This window comes from Poromitra crassiceps, assembly GCF_964638095.1.
Source record: "Poromitra crassiceps genome assembly, chromosome: 11".
Lineage (NCBI taxonomy): Eukaryota > Metazoa > Chordata > Actinopteri > Beryciformes > Melamphaidae > Poromitra > Poromitra crassiceps.
Window position 1 is genome coordinate 11,828,401 of NC_139643.1, and position 25,381 is coordinate 11,853,781.

At 44.7% G+C, this 25,381-nt stretch overlaps 1 protein-coding gene across 1 annotated transcript in view; it reads right to left on the reverse strand.

Annotated features, from left to right (window-relative positions):
* Positions 1-25,381, reverse strand: part of LOC310784831 (venom phosphodiesterase CdcPDE) — a gene marked incomplete at both ends in the record, with an annotated part of 54,255 nt that overhangs the window by 10,803 nt on the left and 18,071 nt on the right. Inside the window, 8 exons of the mRNA XM_083645870.1 lie at positions 4,767-4,939; positions 7,219-7,306; positions 9,764-9,833; positions 10,541-10,668; positions 11,829-11,860; positions 12,774-12,896; positions 16,669-16,777; positions 24,673-24,745. Coding sequence (XP_083501996.1) covers positions 4,767-4,939; positions 7,219-7,306; positions 9,764-9,833; positions 10,541-10,668; positions 11,829-11,860; positions 12,774-12,896; positions 16,669-16,777; positions 24,673-24,745 — 796 coding nt within the window. The remainder of the gene's footprint in view (positions 1-4,766; positions 4,940-7,218; positions 7,307-9,763; positions 9,834-10,540; positions 10,669-11,828; positions 11,861-12,773; positions 12,897-16,668; positions 16,778-24,672; positions 24,746-25,381) is intronic.

Below are 25,381 nucleotides of genomic sequence, written 5' to 3' on the forward strand. Positions count from 1 at the left end.
AGGGACAGACAGACAACACAGGGACAGACAACAGAGGGACATACAGACAACACAGGGACAGACAGACAACACAGGGAGAGACAGACAACACAGGGACAGACAGACAACACGGGGACAGACAGACAACACGGGGACAGACAGACATCACAGGGACAGACAGACAACAGAGGGACAGACAGACAACACAGGGACAGACAGACAACACAGGGACAGACAGACAACACAGGGACAGACAGACAACACAGGGACAGACAGACAACCCAGGGACAGACAGACATCACAGGGACAGACAGACAACACAGGGACACACAGACAACACAGGGACAGACAGACAACACAGGGACAGACAGACAACACAGGGACAGACAGACAACACAGGGACAGACAGACAATAGAGGGACAGACAGACAACAGAGGGACAGACAGACAACACAGGGACAGACAACACAGGGACAGACAGACAACACAGGGACAGACAGACAACACAGGGACAGACAACACAGGGACAGACAGACAACACAGGGACAGACAGACAACACAGGGACAGACAACACAGGGACAGACAGACAACACAGGGACAGACAGACAACACAGGGACAGACAACACAGGGACAGACAGACAACACAGGGACAGACAGACAACACAGGGACAGACAGACAACACAGAGACAGACAGACAACACAGGGACAGACAGACAACACAGGGACAGACAGACAACACAGGGACAGACAGACAACAGAATGACAGACAGACAACACAGGGACAGACAGACAACACAGGGACAGACAGACAATAGAGGGACAGACAGACAACAGAGGGACAGACAGACAACACAGGGACAGACAGACAACAGAGGGACAGACAGACAACACAGGGACAGACAGACAACACAGAGACAGACAGACAACACAGGGACAGACAGACAACACAGGGACAGACAGACAACACAGGGACAGACAGACAACACAGGGACAGACAGACAACACAGGGACAGACAGACAACAGAGGGACAGACAGACAACACAGGGACAGACAGACAACAGAGGGACAGACAGACAACACAGGGACAGACAGACAACACAGGGACAGACAGACAACACAGGGACATACAGACAACACAGTACCACAACACAGCACAAGATAAGAACTAGGATTTAAAATTAAAAGTCAGTTAAAAGTTAGAAAAAGTTTTAAAAAGTTCACTGTACAGGCTACGGTGAGTCCGTATATGGAGCAACATTTGACCGTGGTGAAATAAATAAAAAGATCAAAATAAATAAAAGGTATACCTACAATAAATAGTATAATGATAATATGGCAGGAGCCCTAACTCTTATTAGTATTGTCGAGGGCCCTAATGGCCTGGGGGAAGAAGCTATTCTTCATCCTCTCCGTCCTGGCTGCCAAGTGCTTCAGTCTCCTCCCAGACCGCAACCGCTCGTGGGAGCTGTCCTCCATGATTTTAACTGCTTTGACTCAACAGCGTCTCATATAAATGTCCTCCAGATGGGGCAGGGTGGAGCGGGTGGTACGCTCCGCGGCCTTTATGACCCGAGTCATGTCTCTTCCTGTTTTTCCCACTGCAATTGCCGTACCAGGCAGTGATGCTACCGGCCAGCACAGACTCCACTCTGGCAGAGTAGAAGGCGTGTGTTAGGCGGGAGAGGAGTGGATCCATGTGCAGGCACTTGGCGGGTTTGAAACACTTTGGTGAAGTGGAACTATAGCAACAGACAAACTTGCAAACTTGAAAGACTAAACGATCAGATCCAAATGGCTTTAAGAGAATGAGGAGCAGAGAACATTGAGTCTTGGTGGGTGTTATATGTCTCTAGGTCAGACAGGCGGTGTGAATGATGATATGCTATTAAGTAATTTGAGTCATGCTTGTAATGAAGGCATTCATAAACAAACTTGACATGCCTTGGTTGCGGCAGGTTTGAACGCGTGTCGTAGCTAACACACACCCCATCTAAACCACAGTCAGAGGGAGGAATGCCCCCCGGATGCTGTTGCTATGACGATCAAGGTGAGCGAGTCAAAGTAAGTTCAGCAGATGAAGTCAGAGGCAGGAGTGACTGAGTTCACTGCAGAGGAGGTGGTTGGGTTTAGGCATGGCATCACTGAGGTGGTGGATAGGGTTTAGGCTTTACTATGGGAACCCTACTTTGGCAGGGTGGAGGCCCCCACACGCGGTCCAGACCCCATACCCCCCAATCTCTTACGAAAGCTACTGATTTAAGATTGTCGAGTTCTACTGATTATTTCCCCTTGATTTTATTCATGACAGACTGGATGACACATTGATATTGGCGCTGCTTATTCAGCTGCCAAACATGTTCTACTATTCTCTGCTCCTTTCATGCTGCCCCCTCTCCACTGCTCTGCTCTCCACTGCTCTGCTCTGCTCTCCACTGCTCTGCTCTCCACTGCTCTGCTCTGCTCTCCACTGCTCTGCTCTCCACTGCTCTGCTCTGCTCTCCACTGCTCTGCTCTCCACTGCTCTGCTCTGCTCTCCACTGCTCTGCTCTGCTCTCCACTGCTCTGCTCTCCACTGTTCTGCTCTGCTCTCCACTGCTCTGCTCTGCTCTGCTCTCCACTGCTCTGCTCTCCTCTCCACTGCTCTGCTCTGCTCTCCACTGCTCTGCTCTCCTCTCCACTGCTCTGCTCTCCACTGCTCTGCTCTGCTCTACACTGCTCTGCTCTGCTCTCCACTGTTCTACTCTGCTCTCCACTGCTCTGCTCTGCTCTGCTCTACACTGCTCTGCTCTGCTCTCCACTGTTCTACTCTGCTCTCCACTGCTCTGCTCTCCACTGTTCTACTCTGCTCTCCACTACTCTGCTCTCCACTGCTCTGCTCTCCACTGCTCTGCTCTGCTCTCCACTGCTCTGCTCTCCACTGCTCTGCTCTCCACTGCATTTTGAGACATTTGTTAACTCATTGAGTGCCAAGGACGAGTATGTTCGTCAATTGCGCTTTTTGACGGTGGGACGTGGATCAATGCCTAATGCATCTCCTGTAAAATTTTGGGGCATGTTGAATGTGTATAACCTATTTTACCGACCCATTAGGTGGCGACAGTGCTCTCCAGATTAGAGAAAGTTGAGTAAAAACAGCAGAAAAAGCCGTGATGAAACCATTCTCATAGGCTTTTCACTGTCGCGCTGGGAGCCGGCGCACAACGGTGGGGGGCTCCGAAAATAGACTCTGGGTGCAGCACACTTTGAAACGCGCAGCAGAAAGCCCAGAAAGCCCAGAATCGGACGCAGCTTCATCCCAGCTCACAACCGAAACCCCAGAAACGAGCAAGGCGAGCCCGATCCAGACTCCCCCGACGAGCGGTGGCCATCCGAACGTGGATCCGCAAGCAGCAGAGACTCGCCTGACAAGCAGCAGAGCGAGCAAAGCCACCAGAGACACACCCACGGAGGAGGAGTTTGCAGTAGAGGGGGGTGGGGTGCTGTTATATTGAAGGAAATTACTGTTCAGATGTTTCAGGTCAGAAAATATTAGTTTCAGAGTCAGTGATTTGCTTGAAATGCTATATTTCACAAAAGGCTCAATAACTCAGCTTCTAGATGGAAACGCCAGATTTTGCTGTTTTTGACCTATCTTCTCCGGCTGATAACTAAAGAACGGAAAATGATATCAATAAACTTTTTTTTGCTGCTGATACAATAGTCTCGTCGTTCTTTGTGCGTGTTCGGTGTTTACATATCACACAATATTCTGTGGGCCTCGAGAAATCACTGAAAATGCTCTGAAACTCTGGCACTGGGAGCGTCCGTTCTCCAAAAGTGGCTGGCACTCAATGAGTTAAGGGGAACCTGAGGAGGAATGCCGTTCCCCCGCTCGTTCTCAACGTTTACTCTGGGAACTCCGTTCCCACACGTTCTCCCCTATTTCCACAGCTGTCATAGTCACGAAAAAGTGACAGGACGACCCGAGGTGAAAATAATCCACAACAAGCACACAAAACAGCACGTTCTCTCTGTGTTTTCTGCAGTTTTAATTGGCCAGTATGCTGGCAGAACCAGGTGCGATTTACCTGTGGTCATTGTTTTAATCCAAAAAACCAAAATGCCTTCACTATGCCACAAAAAGTCATATTTAGATACAAAAGCTGGTCTGTAGTCGTCACGTTTGCCGCACCCGTTGACTTTTTCCTGTCCCGGCAAAATCACACAATGAACAAATGACAAATGCCATCCTGCAGGAATCTCACGGGATGACTCCTGTAAAAGTCTCGCTGGCCAGCCTCCTCTCCCTTCAGCCTCCTCTGCCTTCAGCCTCCTCTGCCTTCAGCCTCCTCTCCCTTCCATCCGAGGAGTCTGGCGCAGCAGGTCTCCATTGTGGGATTGCGATGGGCGGCGCTTAGCAGCAGTGCCCTTGGAAAATAGTTTCAAACAATCCAACTTGCCGTTTTCAGCGTGTAGCAATGAGCTAATGTGTAGGTTTCTGCCGTTAGCTTGCTAGCTAGTTAGCGTTGTTGTTTTCCCTCAGGCGGCAGGGCAGTATTTACAGCGACACACAGGGAGGAGGGAGCGTAAGCCGCTCTGATTGACATGGAGCCAATGACAGAGCTTGTAATAAGCCGGGAGCGGACATCCGGCAGCGACTGAAACAGTCGCTCCAATGGGAGAGCAGAGTAGAGCAGGGGAGGGTTTATCCCAGTTATGGAGACCTGCAGCGCCAGACTCCTTGGATGGAAGGGAGAGGAGGCTGGCCAGCGAGACTACTCCTGTAAAGATGCTGTGTGCCTACCAGCTGTGGACAGGAGCAGCCCAGGCCGTCCTCTGGCTGCAGGCTGGTGAGTGGACAGTGCTCAGGCCGGCTCTGCTCGCTGGGGGCCGTGGGGGCCTGGGGGGGCCGGCGCAGCAGGTGGTGCAGACTGCCCCGCGTCCCGTTGTTTTCAGCCGGAGAGATCTCCAGCACATCTACATGGGGAGAGGTGGTGAGATGGATTTATATCAAATATAAATGATAAAACAGAAGGAAGTTACTAATTCAGCAAGTGAGATGTCAAAACAAAACAGGCTTATAGAGATCTTTCAGGTGATGTGACACCCCCCTATGGTGGCCATATTGGAGGTGTTCAGGCCTAGTGAACAGCTACATTGTTTTGGGGTAGAGACTAAAGACAAGACAGTGTCACAAGTTGACATGACATGCCCATAGGTATGACATGCCTGTAGGCATGACATGCCCATAGGTATGACATGCCTGTAGGCATGACATGCCCATAGGTATGACATGCCCGTAGGCATGACATGCCTGTAGGCATGACATGCCCATAGGTATGACATGCCCGTAGGCATGACATGCCCATAGGTATGACATGCCTGTAGGCATGACATGCCCATAGGTATGACATGCCCATAGGTATGACATGCCTGTAGGCATGCCATAGGTATGACATGCCTGTAGGCATCGGGGCCCCTATCGTTGCATCGGCGCAGTTTCTAGGCCGAGCGGCAGGCGCAGATCAAAGCAGTGGGCGTGGAAAGGCGCACTTGATATCGTCGTGCTGGCGCTAGATGCAGCCCAAAGCATTACAACCACGCCTTTTAGGCGTAAAATTATGCACCGTCATGCTCATTGGATAAGTGCAATAAACGAATCGCACGCTTGCCTTTTTAGCTCCAATTCCAGTGATCCCGCAAAACCAGACGAAAGCCAAACGCTCTGCCCCCCCCCCCCTTCATCCAGCCTGTCTGTCTGCATTATAGGCTATTATTCCATATTATTATGCTTCTCAAACCAATCTAACTGCAGTTTCAATACTGCAAGCATGTAAATACGCTACACTATAGCAAGATCAAAGTGAAAATAATGTTCTATGCATCAGCTAGAAAAATATAGCCTATTAGATTGGTGAAAGTTTGTCCAGAAAGATATCATTTTCTCTCGCCTGCTGCAGGAAGGATGATGCACATAAATATACCCTACATTATGTCAAGTCATTGCATAAATGTGTTTTTATTGTAAAACTAAATGTGAAATAGGGCCAAGTTATTGGACAGACATCACAGTATAGCAGATGCCATTAGAAGCGCGTTCCGAAGCGCGTTCCGCTGTTACTTCTCTAAATCACGTTAACTCGACAAGGGGTATATATATGCCCAGGAGGACATATATGTTTCACATAGGGTGGTGTTTTCATTTCGAGGTTTTATTTGGTCCAATATTGAAATGTTGACAATGGCAGGCTGTGTTACCATTACACATTAATTTAGAACTACCTTTTATATCTATTTTGGCTCATTTGGTGGCTATTTAGTAGCGAAATGAAGAAACACAATGCATGCTGGGAACTCAGAGAGAGAGAGAGAGAAGGGTGACAGAGAAGAAGCAGTGAAGGCAAAGAATAGGCCTGCTTTTGAAAAGCGCAAAGCGCTAAATGTAGGCCAGCTCCCAAGATATGACTAGGCTGGTATTTAGCGCCGACACGCCCACTTTGGGACTGCGCCACGCCCATTCGGCCTAAAGCGCATTTGGCAGCCTAAAGCCTATTGCTATCTTGCCGAAACAGGCGCAAGGCACGTTTTTTTGCGGTTAAGGCCCGTAATAGCGCCGATGGCCTGTGGGAGAATAGAGCCCGACATGCCCATAGGTATGACATGCCTGTGGGCATGAGGCCGCAAACAACAGCACAACCTCAAGGGTGACATTGCTTTTATACAACAGGTGTGCAGTATAAACAAAGGTATTCATCAATTAATAATAACATTATTCAAAGTAATTTGAGACAACAAATGATTTTTGTCATTTTTGTTTTTTGTTATTTGCTCCCTCAGGATTGCACTACCAAATGTTGCGAGCAACAGGTCAACTGTTTCCAAACTGCAAGCCAGCGAAGCTAACATTAGCTACTTTGAGGTTAGCATAGACGATTTCAGCTTATCATTCATAATTAAGGTCAAATGTATCCATATGGCTGTCTAGTTGCCGACGCTGTTTGAAGGCAACCTAATCAAGGTTACATTAGAACAGTTGTGAAGCGGAGTGATATAGATACAGTGAAGCGTCCCATGCTGTTATAGGCTACTAAGGTGCGTTTGTAATAGCCACTCCGAGAACCAGAGCGCACACTGGACCGTTCGCAAATTGGGAGCGCCGTTGTAATGTACCATACCTTGGCGCTCTCATTTCAGAGCGTCACAGTTGATCTTTTGCCCAATCTCTTATCCAATCAAATAGCTCGACCGGAACTCACCACACATGAGGTTGTAGAGCTCGATGTTGGAGAAAGGTTCGATTTGTGTTTTGTACAGAAACTTGGGTCCATAGCTTACGAACATGGCCTGAGAAAAGAGAACAAGGGTCAACAGCTTGAAACTAGTTTTTGTAAACGCAATGGGCAGAAAGCTCTGATAAACATGAACACTTTCCATCGCCCCCAAGTGGGGGGAAAAGATTGAGGAGGTAAAATTGCAAATAAAACAGTTTAATTCAAAAAGAAGAGAGGCAACTGTGGAGAGAATTATACTAGTTTGCATTATACTATGATGCTATTCAATATTTGTATATACTTTATAATGTGAAGCTCATCGTATAAAAACTGCAGTTTAGCATTCTTCTCTACCTGTGACCTGACCCTGAGATTAGGGGTCAGTTTAAACTTAGTTTGCATGTTCTCCCCGTGCTCCCCCAGGGGGTTCCTCCGTATATAACCCCCCTACTAAAAACATGCAGAAGATCAGATCGTCATCGTCATCTGACCAGTGACGACAACACCCAAAGTTGGTCCCCGGGCGCTGTACGAGAAAGCGACCACTGCTCCTGGCCTGCCCCCCGGAGGAAAGGACATGCCTGGATGGGTTAAATGCAGAGGACACTTTTCACCGGCCACCGTCAGCATGAGTGTGTTGTGGCCGCATGCATGAGAGTTTTTTAAGCAATAAGCCCTGCGAGGCCGTAATTTACAGTGATTTTACCATTTTTACTCCACTTCATGTCGGGCCTAAAACCCCTCAGCTGCTGTAAAATCACTGCCTCGCAGGGCTTATAGCTTTTATAAAACAGTTACTACATAATAGTGTACTTGGCAACAAAAAATGCAATATTGATAACAAATAATCGTTCCTCCGCCAGGCATTGGAGTCCTTCAGCCGCGACAGCAGAATGGTTGCCAAGCAACACAGAGACGCAGCGACACAGAGGCAGCTGTTTATAGCGCAGTAATACTGTGTGTTTATAGAGGAATTTACAACGGCTTTAAACGCAGCTCAGCCAATCATAATCTTAAGACCGGAAGTATTGGTTTTATAGTGTATTTTATTAGCACCAGAAGTGCATGATGTCTTATCGCCTCTCTTATCAAGTCTCCAGGTCTTTCCCGTCACATTCTCTGATTTATTGAGACTCAAACTCTTAGAATCCGGCAGTAAGTAAATCATCGCCGTTTTAATTGGTCCTAGTTGTCTTAAGAAAACTCAATCTCCAGAGATGAAACCACTTTCTATTTAAAAGGGTATTTTCTTCCTGAGTAAATATTCTCGCTCTGACAGCTTCTCAGATCAACTTTCCAAACTCTGCCATTATAATGGGTATGATTTGTGCCATTTGGACAGTTTAATGACCAAAGCCATAGGATTACTATAAGATTACAGCATTTCAAGAATCCTTGAATCTCAGCTATACATTGACAGAGGGATTGTTTTTCTACGCCTTTGTTTCACTACTTGCTTGGGCGAAACATCGTGCCTTGTTTTGCAAAACAATGAAACAAACATTTCTCAACTCCCGCTTCTCAATCAATCTTACAGACATTTCTACCACAGCAACGTTTTGGCCCTCACCCAACATCACATCCATTTTGCAGTGCACCTCCATATGTGTGGTGGCCTTCACATGGCAGGAATTTGACATTTTTATTTTTTTAAAGGGGATATATATATATATCCCATTTAAAAATAAATATATATATGTGTATATATATATATATATATATATATATATATATATATATATATATATATATATATATATATACATGTATATATATTACCACAGTTTTGTAAGTGAAAGATTAGAGCTCAGTATATACTGTATGTTGAGGAAGTTTCAAGGCTTTGAGAAATGCATTGATGATGTCATCAGCAGTAATAAAAACCCTGTGCTTTGTCTTTAAAATGTTAATAATTATTCAGTGTGTGGTGATCTGCAGAAACCCTTCACACGGTAGGAATTGGACATTTTCATTTTTTGACATTTGCATAAATTAGAGACTCCCCTATATATAACTTTTTGAATGGCTGAGACAGCGCTCTCAGATCAAACGTTATGAGTATTTTAATCTGGTATGTGTCTAAAAGTAAAACGTGAGAAAAATGGCTTTAAACATTCCACACCGTTGTATTTTCTACAGTGGCATTCCACCCAAACAATGAAGATAAATACTTTCCCTTTTGTTTTATGAAAATAATTATTCACCATGATTTACTATGGAGATGAAAGTAACCAAATCACTCAAAATCTCAAAATACCTGCAAAACTCATTTTCAACCTTCTTTGGTTCATTACCAACAATGTGTAGCAGCGACATGTGAAGGGTTTCCTGCAGGCCACCACACATGAAGAATTATTAACATTTTAAAGACAAAGCGCACAGTTTTTACTACTGCTGCTGCTGCTGATGACATCATCAACGGCGTTCTCAAAGCCTTGAAACGTCCTCAACATAAATCCTGAGATCTAATCTTTCACTGACAAAACTGTAGTAAAGTTAAACAGAAGTAGAGAGAAGAAGAAGTGCTCACAAGCATGCTCTCCACATCGTTGTCGTAGCCGTGCCCGCCTCCAGAGCAGAAGGTCAGAGATCCTGGATATCTGCCACAAAACACACGTTCTTCAGTTCCTGCACAGACACAGCTGATGCTGCAGCAGACTCCTACATGTTGAGCCTTTAAAGGAGAATTTGTTTTTTTTTTAACCTGGACCCCTCTCCTCACATTAATTATGATCTGAGGACTCACCCAGTGATCTCCGCAGCGTTTCTGGCCGTCCTACCAACTACAGGTGGCCAGCCGGCAGGAAAGTATCACGGTACTTGACGAGACTTGGTGACCGAGATCACGAATGAGGTAATTTGATCCCTGGGAGACTCCAGGAAACAGCCCCGGGGGAAATGTCAGTCTGGTGGTTGTTGAGGGATGAGATTATGACGATATGTGGCGAAAACGGGAATAAAACTGGCTATTTAGTTGCAGGAAAGACAGGCTGCCACTTGGCCCCCACGGAGCTCTATTTTATGACTGGATTGGAGAGTATTGATCTCAAAACAACGCGTAGGATGGCCAGACACGCTGCGGAGATCCCTGGGTGAGTCGTCAGATCATAATTAATGTGAGGAGAGGGGTCCAGGTTAAAAAGAAAACGAAATTCTCCTTTAACATGAAACCGTTTGCTTTGTTTGAATATGGCGGTGTGTCCCTCGTAACCAACGGCGACTGAACACATCAAGCAACAGCTGCAATGGAGGAAAAACAAGAGAAAAACGACTGGAGGAGATATGATGCATGACGGAGGACTGGTACCTCTCGAACAGCCACTGTGGGGTGACAAGCACGTTGACGTCTTCAATGCGTCGGCTGTTGGCGAAGTGGAGACGCTTGGGCAGGTTGGCCTTCAGATAGGCCTTGATCTTTTGGTCCGGTGTCTTACACTGACATCACCGAGACAGAGACAAAGACCTTTAGTGTAGGTTACCACGGCTGCAACTAGGGATTATTTTCATTACAGATTAATCTGTAGATTATTTTCTTGACTAATCAATTAGTCGTTTGATTTAAAAAATGTCACAAAATGGTGAAAATTCACTTATCACTTTTTCCCTCAAAGCCCCAAAATGACAGTTGCCTACTTTCAGTTCCCCTTTCAGCAGACCATGTCACAAATGGTTTATTTTGTCCTAACCAACAGCTCACAACCCGAAGATCATCAGTTTCCTGTCCTGACCAACAGCTCACAACCCAAAGATCATCAGATTACTGTCCTGACTGACCACCAATGACCGGGAACTCCGAGAAATGAGTACCAGTAAAGTGAGTCATGATGGGAAATGTGAGAAATGAATCAACTTTAATCATGAACGTGAATCATTTCTCATTGAAAAAAATATTTTGGAAGAACCTGAAATTCCTGTTCATTTATTGTAACTGGAAATGACAGTAATTTCTCAGGTTTTAAAGAAACACAGACAACACTACTGTAATATCCTCTAAAATGTCACTATGCCAAAGTAAAGGCCTCAAGGTAGCTATAATGAGATCATCAATACGCATGCAGTGACGTGTGTCACATTCTTCAAATGGTGGCGATTTGATTTTAGAATGCATCTCTTCTCATTGTGAAACATCGTCTACATAATAAAGTTGAAGTTGTCTGTGTATCTGTCTGTGTGTCTGTCTATGCATGCCCACACCGCAGGTCCGATTGGGCTGAACATTTGCATGGAGTTGGGTTAATCCGGGGAAGGCCCATAGGCAGGTTGGAAAGTCCTAGAACCACTTGGAAAGCCCTGAAAATTCCATTGAATGCCAAAACTTAAAAGTATGCCGTGACGCTGCCCCTTTAAGAGGATCTGATCCATCCATTCTTCTTTCAACCTGCCCATGACATTCCCCGGATTATAACCCACCTGCATGCAAAATTCAGACCTGCGGTGTGGCCGTGCATAGAAGACAGCCACACAGACAGACAGATACACAGACAACTTCAACTTTAGGAACAACTTTACAACTTTACGGTATCTGATTTTAGAATGCATCTCTTCTCATTGTGAAACATTCAACATAAGATTCACCAGTAACTGAAGCTACTTACAGTCATGTTGGCTACAAGTCCAGCTGAGTCCACTGCCAGGAAGGAAAGGGTTAAGTGAGTGTTTTTTGTCAAATCTCTGCCAACAGTGAAATCCAGCTTTCTGTTGCACCCAAACACATCAGCCCTAACACTTCAGATTCAATTCAATTATGTCATAGACTATAATCAGACCCTTAGGGTTTGGAAATTGGAATTAGGTGTTAGTAACATACAGTATAGTTATGCCAAAAAAAAAATCGCCACTAAAATAACCAAACGGTTCAGCTATATTTAGAATCGGGGAGAGGCCATAGAACATTTCACTTGGACCAAAACTTTAAAAGATTCAAGATTCAAGATTCAAGATTTTTATTGTCACTCCGTAGTACAAGTATTACGTGTGAAATTATTGTGCTGTAGACTCTGTTACAACATAGGCAACAAGCAATAAAGCAGTAGACACGCCACAGACAGTGGCGTATTCACTGCACATATGTGCAAATGGCATGAACATACTTTAAACATAATTAAACATAATAACATTCTGTTAGGTGCAAGTAGCATATACCTAATTAAACATACTGTTGGAAATTAGTCATACATGATGGTAGCAGCTGCAGTGTGGTACAGTACAGCTACTACACTATTTGTATTATGAAAAAGCAACAACATTGAAAAATATTTTCTTTAAATCTGCAATTTTTTTACGTTTTGGTCTGAGTGAAATGTTCTGTGGTCTCTCCTGTTTCTAGATATATCTGAACCATTTGGTTTGACCAAGTAAAACTATTTTTATAAGCATTTTACGAAATGTCTATGGGAAAATAAATGGCGGATGAAAATCTTTGGTGCCATGCTGAAGCAGGAAGCGATGTTCACTTTGGCTCTCTATTGAGTGAGCCTATAGGAACGATGTAAGTAGGCCTACTACAGTACTGTATACATTTTGTCTCAGCATGGACTCACACACTGTGTCTTTGTCCCTGGCTCTGATGCGTCCAAATGTCCCCTCTGTGACCCAGAGGTCCCTCACGCTGCCCACCAGGTCCTGCAGCACCTCCTTCCTCTCACAGCTCGTGTCCTCCATACCTGCAGAAGAGTCAGATGTCTTGTCAAATTCACATATTTTTCAGTGGTGAGAGAAGTATTAGCATCCTTTACTTGAGTAAAAGTACAATATACTGTACAGCCATGTAAAAATACTCATTTCATGTAAAAGTCCTCGTAAGTAAAAGTACATTACCAGTATTACCAGCAAGATAATGTAAAGTAAAAGTACTCCAGTACATCAGTGTGTAAGCAGCATGTTGCTGTTGTAGCTGCTGGAGGTGAAGCTATATTTTATATACAGTTAGGGATGTAACGATACACTCAACTCACAATTTGATATGATTTTCTCACCTTTTTCTTTTTTTGCAAAATGAGATTGCAGACAAATTATGACTGAAAAATATCAATTTTGTTTTCTAAAAAAACACAAAATACTGTATTTTTATGATTGTTTATCAAATTAAGAATATTTTTTATTTATTTCTGAGGTAGGGTATAACTGCAAAACACAAACTTTGCAATGAATGCCTATTTCCTTTGTAAAAGAAAAACTGAAAAAAATCATTGTGATTCATTTTTCATCTCACCGATTTGAATCTTCACATATTTATATTGATTTTTAATCATTTTTGTCTCACAATGTATTGTTACATAGAGTACAGTATACAGTACAGTGTGTTTGTGTGTATGTGTGTGTACTATGTGCGTGTGAGCGCGCATGCGTGTGTGTGTGTGTGTGTGTGTGTGTGTGTGTGTGTGTGTGCCAGGGGTGTAGGCCTGGTCCCCTTTAGTGAAGCCGCTGCATGTTAGATCGCCGCTCTGGCGGCAGGTACCAGTATAGGTCACAAGGCCCGCCTCCCCATGTTAGTGGATGGGGAAATCACAACCGAAACAATCAGTACACGGTGTCCACCCGCTATGCCGACCACCCGCAATGCCGACCTTAGGTTTAGGCGTGGGGGTGGGAGAGGTTAGGTTTTGGGTTAGGGTCTGGGGGAGGTTAGGTTTAGGCATGGGGGGAGGTTAGGTTTGGCGTGGGGGCTGGGAGAGGTTAGCTCCACCGACGCGCTGCACGCCGCCTCGCTCAGCTGGTTCTGCTTGTGGGCTATCGGCATTGCGACCTGTCGGCACATAGATGCGGCACCCAGTACACGTCAGATAATTTTTTCCCAAAGGTGGTTTGTATCATTTTATATAGTTATTATCATGCTAATGCTTGTGCAAGTGGTCATTTTTCTGATCAGTTTGTTTTTAAGTAGTTATTTGACATATAAAAAGGGATGATTGACAGCTGTGGCAGCCAGTCTCAAGCCGTCATTGGCTGGACAGGCTCTTGATATTATAGATCTAGCGTTAGTTTTACATAGACAAGACACAGCTACTGCTTGGTAAAACTGCTTGATCTGTTATCTACCAGACATATCGATGGACCACAATAAAAAGGACATTGTTTTGAGAAAGGTGCGCGAGGAACGTTGGTTGGGGACTGAAGTAAGTTCAGAAAATATGTGTTTTGTTAGTTACTCCAGCTACGTTATCGGTTATTTTAATACACAATGGTTTTGGATGCAGGCTAGCATTAGCCACTTGTGTTAGCCGGCTGTTTTGCATTATTTGTCGGCTTAATATTACTATAACTTAAGATAGCTGGAATAACACAATAATAGAGACATATTTTCAGAACTTACCAGGTTGTCCAACTGCCAGAAAATGTGTTTTATAACGTTAACTTTATAACGTTAAGTCTGGTGCAACGCACAGGTCCTGGACCTGGTGAGACGTAGGAGGAGCCCGGACAGGGGGAAACCCACAGAGCCCAGTCCCTCCATGTGCCAGAGCCTCCCGGTCCCGGCAGAGTAGTTCCGGAGCAGCGGATTGAGTGGCCCTGTCTTTCCCTAAGAGGGCTGACCGTGGGGTGCCATGGCACGAGTCCGATACCTCACGAGTCCGACACCTCACGAGTCCGAAAAAAGAGGCTAACTTCCCCCAGACCCTAACCCAAAACCTAACCTCTCCCACCCCCACGCCTAAACCTAACCTCCCCGACCCTAACCCAAAACCTAACCTCTCCCACCCCCATGCCTAAACCTAACCTCCCCCAGACCCTAACCCAAAACCATGAGGTGTCGGACTCGTGAGGTATCGGACTCGTGAGGTATCGGACTAGGGGGCAGTCCCCGACCGTGGGTAGCTACTGGGACGTAAGTCGGGGGTTGATCAACCCCGGCTGGGTCACCTGGGCGAGGGTGTATGATGTTGCGAGACCCGAAACATCCTATGACCCCAGGGTACATCACTGATGATACGTCCCAGTTGCATCCATGTGATGTTTTTTTTCTCTCTTTATAGCTCAGTGGGATATACAGAGTCAGAGAAGACACCAGGCAACCTGGCTAACGCAGTGGGCTAACGTTAGGTTTGGCTGCCCTACCACACACTATACCAGTAAACAACGTAGCCTAAAGCGTCACAGTCAGATTTGTTAAACCAACATTTGCTCCAAAAGGAATTAAATCATAAAGTTAATCAAAATGCCACGGAAACATTAGGCTAATCAACACAGAGCTGCAAACATCAGTTCATCAGATCATTTCCCCATTCTAGCTCAGTGAGAGGCTGAGAGCAGCCCGGAGGTCTGACTTGTCTGGCTGATACGAGCTCAATCTCCGACAACGAAAATCAGATTTCCGTACAGGCGTCATTAATAAACTGATCTCATAGTGGGAATCTTCCCGGTTACTTTTGGCGAGACAAAAAATATTACAACTGAAAGTGCCATATTTACAGAGCTAGACTGTATATACGGTAAATACACACTGGGCACAAATCTAGAAACAGCAGCTCTACATAAGAAGATTCAGAGGGGCGGCGACCTCACAGAGGTTCTAACTCGGGAGCTACTGCACAGAATCTGGTTCACTGATCTGGCTTTTGGCTTCACTCAACGCTACTGGGCGGAGATAGACACCTTCTCTCCATATTTATGTCAGTGGTGTGTGCGTTCAATTGATTCTTATTATTATCAGCAGACTGTCTACCAAAGTAGCAGAGGTCATCTGCACTGACTTTTGTTACTTCACAAATGACAAACACAGCATGTTCACACATTAGCTTCATGATCAACTAATGTACTGACACTTTCTTTAGTTGATCATTAGCCTATAAAATGTAAAATCAATCAATAAAGACAAATGCAATTAAGTTACCAGAGGCCAAACTCATTGTTCAAATCCTTTGTTACATCTTTAGTCTGACCCAAAAAATAACCCAAAGTATTATTTTTATAATGATATGAAATGGAGAAAAGCAAATCATTAGTACTTTTATATTTTAAAATTATAATTATCCATTCATTAGCACAATTATAATCAATTCATTTTCTGTCAGTTGACAAATCTGTTAATTGACCAATTAGCTCTATAACAGTCCTAGACGGTTGCTTTACTCTACAACACAGTCTCTCCAACTTATCTGTTAAGACACCTGACTCACTGCTGAGTAACTGTGTGTGTGTGTGTGTGTGTGTGTGTGTGTGTGTGTGTGTGTGTGTGTGTGTGTCTCGGATCCCGACGATCCGAGAGACGCATTCAGCGACACCAGCGGGTGGCTGGTACCCCCCTGACATCTGGGTTCCCTTGCTCCATCTGCGGACGGGTGTGCGGCTCAAGGTTCGGACTCAACGCCCACGAGAAGTGGCACCAGCGACAGCGTCGCTGAACCCCCCCCCCCCCCCCCCCCTTCAGAGCAAGCGTCATCATCGAACACGATGGACAGCTAAGATGTGTGTGTGTGTGTGTGTGTGTGATGTCACCATGGTCGGCCACGATGATGATGTTGACACAGCGGTGCAGGCCAAGCTGCTTCAGGCCGTTCATCAGCTGGCCCATTATCTGATCCACTCCCTGGATGGCTGCAATCAGCTGGAACACACACACACACACACACACACACACACACACACACACACACACACACACACACACACACACACACACACACACACACACACAGTAAGTAACTTTTGGGGTAATTACTTTAATTCCCTGGAGACTTACCCTAACCATAATCAGTACTTGCCTAAACCTAGTCTCACCCTCCCCTCCCTACCGTGAGAGGAGTCTGGCGGCGCAGGTCTCCATAGTGGGATTGCGATGGGCGGCGCTTAGCGGCAGAGTCCTTGGAAAATAGTTTCCAACAATCCAACTTGCAGTTTTCAGCGTGTAGCAACGAGCTAGCATGTAGGTTTCTGCTGTTAGCTTGCTAGCTAGTTAGCGTTGTTGTTTTCACTGAGGCGGCAGGGCACTATTTACAGCGACACACAGGGAGGAGGGAGCGGAAGCCGCTCTGATTGACATGGTCGGAGCCAATGACAGAGCTTGTAATAAGCCGGGAGCGGACATCCGGTAGCGACTGAAACAGTCGCTCCAATGGGAGAGCAGAGTAGAGCAGGGGAGGGTTTATCCCAGTTATGGAGACCTGCGGTGCCAGACTCCTCTCACGGTAGGGAGGGAGGGGAGGCTGGCCAGCGAGACTAGCCTAAACCTAATACTTGGCCTAACCCTAACCTTAATTTAACCTTAACCTTAATCACTGACCCTCAGCTTTTGGAGCAAAAACCAGTAGTCTACAACAAACAAACAATATTTGATACAATATTTGTAAATATAATAGTTCAGCCTTGACATTACAAGACTGTACTTCAGAATGTACATGTATGCTGCTACTGCCTGCGCTCTATGCTTTGCGTGTGCCACGATATTACTTAATATAATTTAAAGAAATCCTCATACAAATGAAAAATTGTCCATATTATGCATTGCTTTTTTGTTTAGGAATGAAATTAACATTAACTCATTCATGGCCAGTTTAGGACTGCTTTAGCACAGGCCAAAGATTTTCATAATTGTTGGTCATCTTTCAAGACCCACAGTAAATTATCTATTAGCACCAAAGTGATTTGCAATACCTCAAAATGAAGATGTACGTCTCTGGGTTCACCAGGAAAAAAAAAGTGAGCTTTTAGCATGTTCTGTACTCTACTTATAGCCATTTATATACACCCTATTTTCACCCAAAAGGTCTCCCTGAGAAAATAAACAGGAGAAAAGGCATTTTTTGTAAAAGGGCACAATCTCAGGCAGAACTCACTCTCAATTATTTTATTTTGAACTGTATTGACATCAGACATGTAAATATTATTCGTTAGGACACAAATGACAAAAAAAAAAAAATATATATATATATATATACACATGAAGTGCTTTTTTTTTACATTCAACAATACTGCCCTACAAATCATAACCGCAGTAACTACGCCAACACTGAAACTGAGAAAAATGGCTTTAAAGTTTTTTGACTGTCCAGCCAAATGAGATATAGGTTGAAAAGTGGCAATGCGCTTATTAAATATGTATACGTTAAAGTATTTTTTGGGGGCAAAACAATTATCAATTACTTGACCTATGACCCCAGAAATGCAGATACTGCACTCTGTCTGTGTATTACCTTAAACAGATGTGTAGGTAGTACAAGGGAAAAGCGCAGTAACTACAATCTAATGTGCTTCTCCTGTCTTGTTTTTCATGAGACAATTGTAATCGGTTTTGATTTCGATACCACATCATATCTGTATTTAATTGTTTTATTGTTTACATGTTTAAAACATTTAAATGGATGAGTAACAGATAAATTCAGGGAATCCTGAAGTCAGTTGATGTAATCTTCACCACTGGTGTTGCTTTTTGGTCATCATTCTGACACAATTAATTAATGAGCACAGTTGTTTTATTATCTTAATTTAGAACAGGTTTTCTTTACAAATCACAATTGATAATTCATACAAGAACATATACAGTATATTACATAGCATATTACAATTATTTTGAATAAAATGAATTACAGACTGAGTCTGAATGCTGATAATTTATGCAGCAATTAAAAAGATTGTCCTGATGAGCTAGGTAGTGATACCAAACAGTTATCACTATCTACAGCCAGATTAACACTTCCCAGTGGAGAACACAATTCCCTTCTTTATTGGATGATCTCTTATGGATTATTAGCTAGGAATACAGCATTTACGATTTTAAAGACACTGAAGACTCATTCATTAACAATTTGGACAGCTGTCAGTGCGCTCTCATATTGGGAATTGACTGGATTAACTAAACAGATTGTGCCATTGTGAGTGATTGATATGTTGGGCTTTGTTATGGAAAGAGCGGGAAAATTGCAGTAACTACAAAATCCAACCAAAAACCAGTCTGAACCGCAGTAACTACACCTCAAAGTGTAGTTACTGCGTTTATCTCTGTTTAAGTCCAGCTGAAGCTCTGTGAAAGCAAATCAAACTGCAGTAAGTGTAGTTACTGCAGTTTTGTCTGGTTTTTGGTTGGATTTCGTAGTTACTGCAACTTTTATACTCTGTTTTCTCAAATATAGAGCGAGACTGAACTTAGAAAATTTGTCACATGATAAAACAGATATCTAAAAGTTAAATTTCAATAATAACTCAATTTTGACCAAAATTGTAGTTACTGCGGTTTTGATTTGGAGGGCAGAATACAGTTTACTCGGTGTGAGTGAGTGTGCAGACAGACACACAGACAGACAGACAGACAGACAGACAGACACACCGACAGACAGACAGACAGACAGACAGACACACACACACACACACACACACACACAATCCCCCTTTTAGATTTCTAACCCCACATAGGATAAGCAATAACCACGCCCTGTGGCGCTGGGATTGGCCAGGAGCAACACTGGAGGGCACGCAGCCCAGCGATTTCATGAACCAACTGAATAGCTCTTGAGAACAGACAGCGGGCTGCTGTGACTGCCGCTTCTGCCTTGTTAGCTGTTTGTGTGTTTATTTTGTTTTGTTCTGGTCCACCCGTCCTCGTCCATGTCTCCCTGTCATATCCTCCCTGCTATTTGATCGTTCCCGTTTTCCCCTCGGCTATTCAACACGTCCTCACCGCCCTCGCAAACTGATCGATCATTTCCTCATTCCTCCGATGATCAAACACATCTCTTGATTACTTTCTCCCGTTTTCTCCCGGCTGGCACAGAGGAAGGCGACTCCAGCTCGTGCAGGGCGCCGAGCGGCGTTTCAATGGCGTTTCTCCTGTCTGCACAAAGAAGCGTTTATCCGTTTTCTGCTTTTCCTCTTGCTCAATTTCAAAACAACAGCTGCGGTATGTGTTTGTTCACGTGTTGTCTTAGATGCTAGGGACCTGATACTATGTCAGAGGCTGGGGAAGTGTTTGAACTAAGCGCTGCAGTAATAAAAACAAAAACACGTCATTGGCGGGGAGGGCTATTTCTGATAACACGTCAAAGACGTCTTTGGCGGTGAATGAGTTAAATCAAATAAACTTACAATTATAATTGAAGTTATGATGTAGGCTATGTGTAAAATAGCCTACTTCAAGCAAGACAGCTATGGCTGATGCAAGTTATGGGTTGCTTCAATTTGAAAGTTGGAAGTATTTAATGGATTTCAAATACAATTAGCATACAGTAATTAAAGGACTCAAGTTGGAAGTACAATCTGGGCTGTCTTTTTCAACAGGTAGATCTTGCCTTAGCACCAGCAAGAACACATCTCTGGAGCCGCCACTGAGCCAACGGTGCGGAACACACATAAAGGCCCAATCCCAATTCTACCCCTTAGCCCTTCCCCTTAGTTTTGCGCATTAATGTGAGGGGAAGGGGTATCCCAATTCTCCTGTGGATCGAGGGTGAGGGCCAGGGGCTAGGGCTGAATAGCCCTCAAAACGAAGATTTTCCCGGACCTTACTTGCTACCAAGGGGTAGATGGATTTTTCCCAGGATTCAGTGCAAATACCAGCAAATAACATTTCGACAGTCACATTTGTGTTATATTCCGTGGCTATATATAATGCAACCGGGTGCATTTAAAAGATTTTTTGAATCGCTAATTTGTCATCTGCCGTCGTGCATTAGTATCGTTTATAGCGTGACGGTCCGCATGATAGTCCTTCATTTACCATCGATATATTACGTTTTGTGTTGCTAATGCAACCGGGTGCACAAGTTAAAAGACAAGCGATGGACATCACAACGTTTGCAGACGGCATTTTGGATGTTTGTGTTGTCGCTTCTGCTGACGTAGCAGTCAGCTAGCGACAACGTTTGATGACGTAGCGGTAATCGAGTGCTGTCCCATTTCTTAGGGGTTTAGCTTCACCCCTAGCCCTTGGCACTCTGTTTTGAGGGGCAAGGGCTAGGGGTAGGAGTACAAATGAGAATTGAGATTGGGCCAAAGACTACAGTAGGGCCACAGACTCTAACCGTCGGCCCGGTGTGTCTGCCGGCTTTAATCCACCAGGCACAACAAAGCTGAGGTGAACCTGAGGAGCTCTGTCTGAACGGAACCTTCAAGAGGACATCCTTCCCACGAGATGACCTCATTTCAGATGAAAAACAACAATCAAGATGTCGAGATCAGAGATCTAAAACATCCTGGCGGTGATAACGCGTGGGCAGAGGAGACAGACTCTTCCCTGTAATCATGGAGGTTTAAAGATGTGTTGACAGCATGAAACCAAACCAAACGTGTCTTCAGAGCAGGCTGTGAGCAGGCTAATGACACAGATTGACCGCTGCACGCTACAGCAATTTAACCCTAACCTTCCTAATCACACAGATTGACCGCTAACCGAAAACGACCATAAACAACCGTAAAACAACTAATAAAGTTAAGGTTAGGGTTATGATTTGGGTCATGGTTAAAAACGGTTAAAAGTGTTAAAAACAGGACGTCGGGGTCTCGAACTGGAGCTCTCATAATGAGAAGGTTGTGAGTCCAGGGTGCTACGGTACCTATTCACCCATCTCACCTCTTCTCCCTTACTTATCTGTGGTGTATTTCAACATGACTGTGGTTAACGACCACCTGAGGTCACTCGGTGACCTCTTGCAGCATATCCACTGCCCACAATTGGAGCATTTGACAATTAACTGCACATCATTTGAAAGTGGAAGGTGCTGCTATTTAAGGTGCTGCTATTTAAGGTGCTGTTATTTAAGGTGCTGCTATTTAAGGTGCTGTTATTTAAGGTGCTGCTATTTAAGGTGCTGCTATTTAAGGTGCTGTTATTTAAGGTGCTGTTATTTAAGGTGCTGCTATTTAAGGTGCTGTTATTTAAGGTGCTGTTATTTAAGGTGCTGTTATTTAAGGTGCTGCTATTTAAGGTGCTGTTATTTAAGGTGCTGCTATTTAAGGTGCTGTTATTTAAGGTGCTGTTATTTAAGGTGCTTGCTGCTATTTAAGGTGCTGTTATTTAAGGTGCTGCTATTTAAGGTGCTGCTATTTAAGGTGCTGTTATTTAAGGTGCTGCTATTTAAGGTGCTGCTATTTAAGGTGCTGTTATTTAAGGTGCTGCTATTTAAGGTGCTGTTATTTAAGGTGCTGCTATTTAAGGTGCTGTTATTTAAGGTGCTGCTATTTAAGGTGCTGTTATTTAAGGTGCTGTTATTTAAGGTGCTGTTATTTGTGCGCAGATTGAAGAGAACTGTCTGGAGGACACCACAGTCACCTAACAGGACTTGCCCAGGCACCTGCGGATGTGTCTCTGCTCTGCCAGTGAGTGAACTTTGGCAACGCGTCGTTCGTTCACAGTGACTCACACAGCGTAATTAACAACCCTGTTGACGGGTTTTAATTATTTTATTGGGGAAACTCAACTCACTCAATCTTCTGGAGCTGATTAAAGGACTTCAGACTTTGATAAGGCTTGAGAGGGTTTTATCTGAGAGCATTCCCGTTACTGCGTATCATTATCGAGGCAAATGATCTTTATCAGCGACGTGTGGATGATTTGAGGTTTTTAATATGAGCAGAGCCGAGGCTGGACGTGACCTCCGGCTGTGTGTGGGAGCAGGCAGACAGCGTCAAGGCTTCACTGACTGGAGGGGAGAAGCAGGACATGGCCCAGTCAGCTCAGGGACTTTCTCCTCCTCCCTAGTCTCGCTGGCCAGCCTCCTCTCCCTTCCGTCCGAGCTTAGCGGCAGTGCCCTTGGAAAATAGTTTCCAACAATCCAAACTGGCCGTTTTCAGCGTGTAGCAACGAGCTAGCGTGTAGGTTTCTGCCGTTAGCTTGCTAGCTAGTTAGCGTTGTTGTTTTCACTGAGGCGGCAGGGCACTATTTACAGCGACACACAGGGAGGAGGGAGCAGAAGCCGCTCTGATTGACATGGTCAGAGGCAATGACAGAGCTTGTAATAAGCCGGGAGCGGACATCCAGCTGCCACCGAAACAGTCGCTCCAATGGGAGAGCAGAGTAGAGCAGGGGAGGGTTTATCCCAGTTATGGAGACCTGCGGCGCCAGACTCGTCGGACGGAAGGGAGAGGAGTCTGGCCAGTGAGACTACCTCCTCCCCCACTCACCCACAGAACAACTGAAACTGTATTGCACACTTATAGCTACGTACATGTCAACTGCTCCTACACTTTATATTTATATTATTTGTAGCTATTTTCTTTTACTATGTTTGCCCTTATTTACAACTATTTTCAACATTTAATATTAGATTTATCCCTCCCCCCCCCACGTGACTGGGCCAGCCGCCAGGGTCAGGGGATGGAAAAGTCAGGACACTCTCTCACTCACTCACTCACTCACTCACTCACTCACTCACTCACTCACTCACTTACTCACTCACTCACTCACTCACTCACTCACTCAGGGGCGTTTAAAGTTTTGTGGGAAAAGAGGCTGTAGCTAGGGATAGAAAGGTGGTATAGAGGGGTGGGTAGTGGGAGTGGCTAGGGGGATGTGGGTAGTGGGTGGTGGGAGTGGCTAGGGAGGAAGGTGGTATAGAGGGGTGGGTAGTGGGAGTGGCTAGGGGGCTGTGGGTGGTGGGAGTGGCTAGGGAGGAAGGTGGTATAGAGCAGAGGTTCTCAAATGTTTTTCAGCCAAGGACCCCTTACAAGATAGAAAATATACCGGGGACCCCCTCATTCTGATTTGTGATTTTGGGCTAAGCTTAATAGTTTCCACTTTGACCCCCATTTGAGAACCACTGGTAGAGGGTGGGTAGTGGGAGTGGCTAGGGAGGTGGTATAGAGGGTGGGAGTGGCTAGGGAGCTGTGGGTGGTAGGTGGTGGGAGTGGCTAGGGAGGAAGGTGGTGTAGAGGGGTGGGTAGTGGGAGTGGCTAGGGGGCTGTGGGTGGTGGGGGCATGGTGCCATCAAGCTGAATGGCCACACCACTGTGCCATGGGCTTAAAGGTGTGTGCTTATTATGCCTACTACGTTCATGTCTTTCCTTGTCCTGAGAACTTAATTGTTCAGAATGACCTTACTTGTTATGTGCATTTGAAAATAAAACACTTTGACTTCCTTCTTTATTTCCTTCCCTTCTGTGGAAGAATTTTTGGATGACTCATGCATGGAATAGGTGAAATAGGCGTTTAGGCGTTTCTAGGTAAAGTGGTCAACAACAAGGTCCCTGAGGGACGATTAGCTAGGTGGTGTGGTTTCCTTTCATTGTGTGAAATTGGGCTTTGCGTGCAAAGCTGCCAATAAATGCTCATGTGTGGTAATAATTAAACAGATTCATATCTTCACAGCGACTGAGAGGTTGTCCTATTTATTTCGACATATTCATATAGAATTATCCACGACACTTCTTCCCTCCCTCTCTCATCATTCATTCATTCATTGCCGTCCTCAGTGACCAGCCTCTCTCTCTCTCTCTCTCTCTCTCTCTCTCTCTCTCTCTCTCTCTCTCTCTCTCTCTCTCTCTCTCTCTCTCTCTCTCTCTCTCTCTCTCTCTCACCCCTCCGCTGACAGGCCCGTAGCTGTGTCCAGACTTATCTGGCTCCTCCAGGTACAGTGTGTAGAAATCTGGTCTGAAGGAAAAGAGTGGGGTTTTTTACAGAGAGACGAAGCAGGCCATTCTGAACAGTCAGTATGTGTCAATCATGTTTAAAACTAGAGATGCACCGATTGCCATTTTCTTGGCCGATTCCGATTTCCGATTTTTTAATAGTCTGACTTGCCGATACCGATTTTGGCCGATTCCGATTTTCTTTCTAAGAACAATAATTGACGGGTTATTTTTTGACGTTTTTTTTTTTTTTTTTACTTTGCTTTAATAGAAAATTAACATTCATGTCACATTTCTTATCATTTGCATGAGGTAGGACGATCTCACTCAAAAACATCTAAAAATAAAAGTCTTCCAGTTTACTGGAAAGAGCTTTTCTTTTTTGTGTAAATACAATGAATATAAAACAACCAGTATATCCCACAACTATCATGCATTTACTTTTCCAAAATAAAAAAGGTGCAACAGAACAGGGGCTTCAGATGGAAAGTAGCCTATGGCTAAATCTGTTACAAAGCATATCTTCCCCTATGGGGTTTAATGTTTTTTTTGTATATGTCCCTGCCAAATAAACTAATAAAATTAAATAAATAAACATCAAAATGTTATCCATGGACAAGGAGTTTATAGCCTATAGGTCTGGAGCCCAGAGACCTTC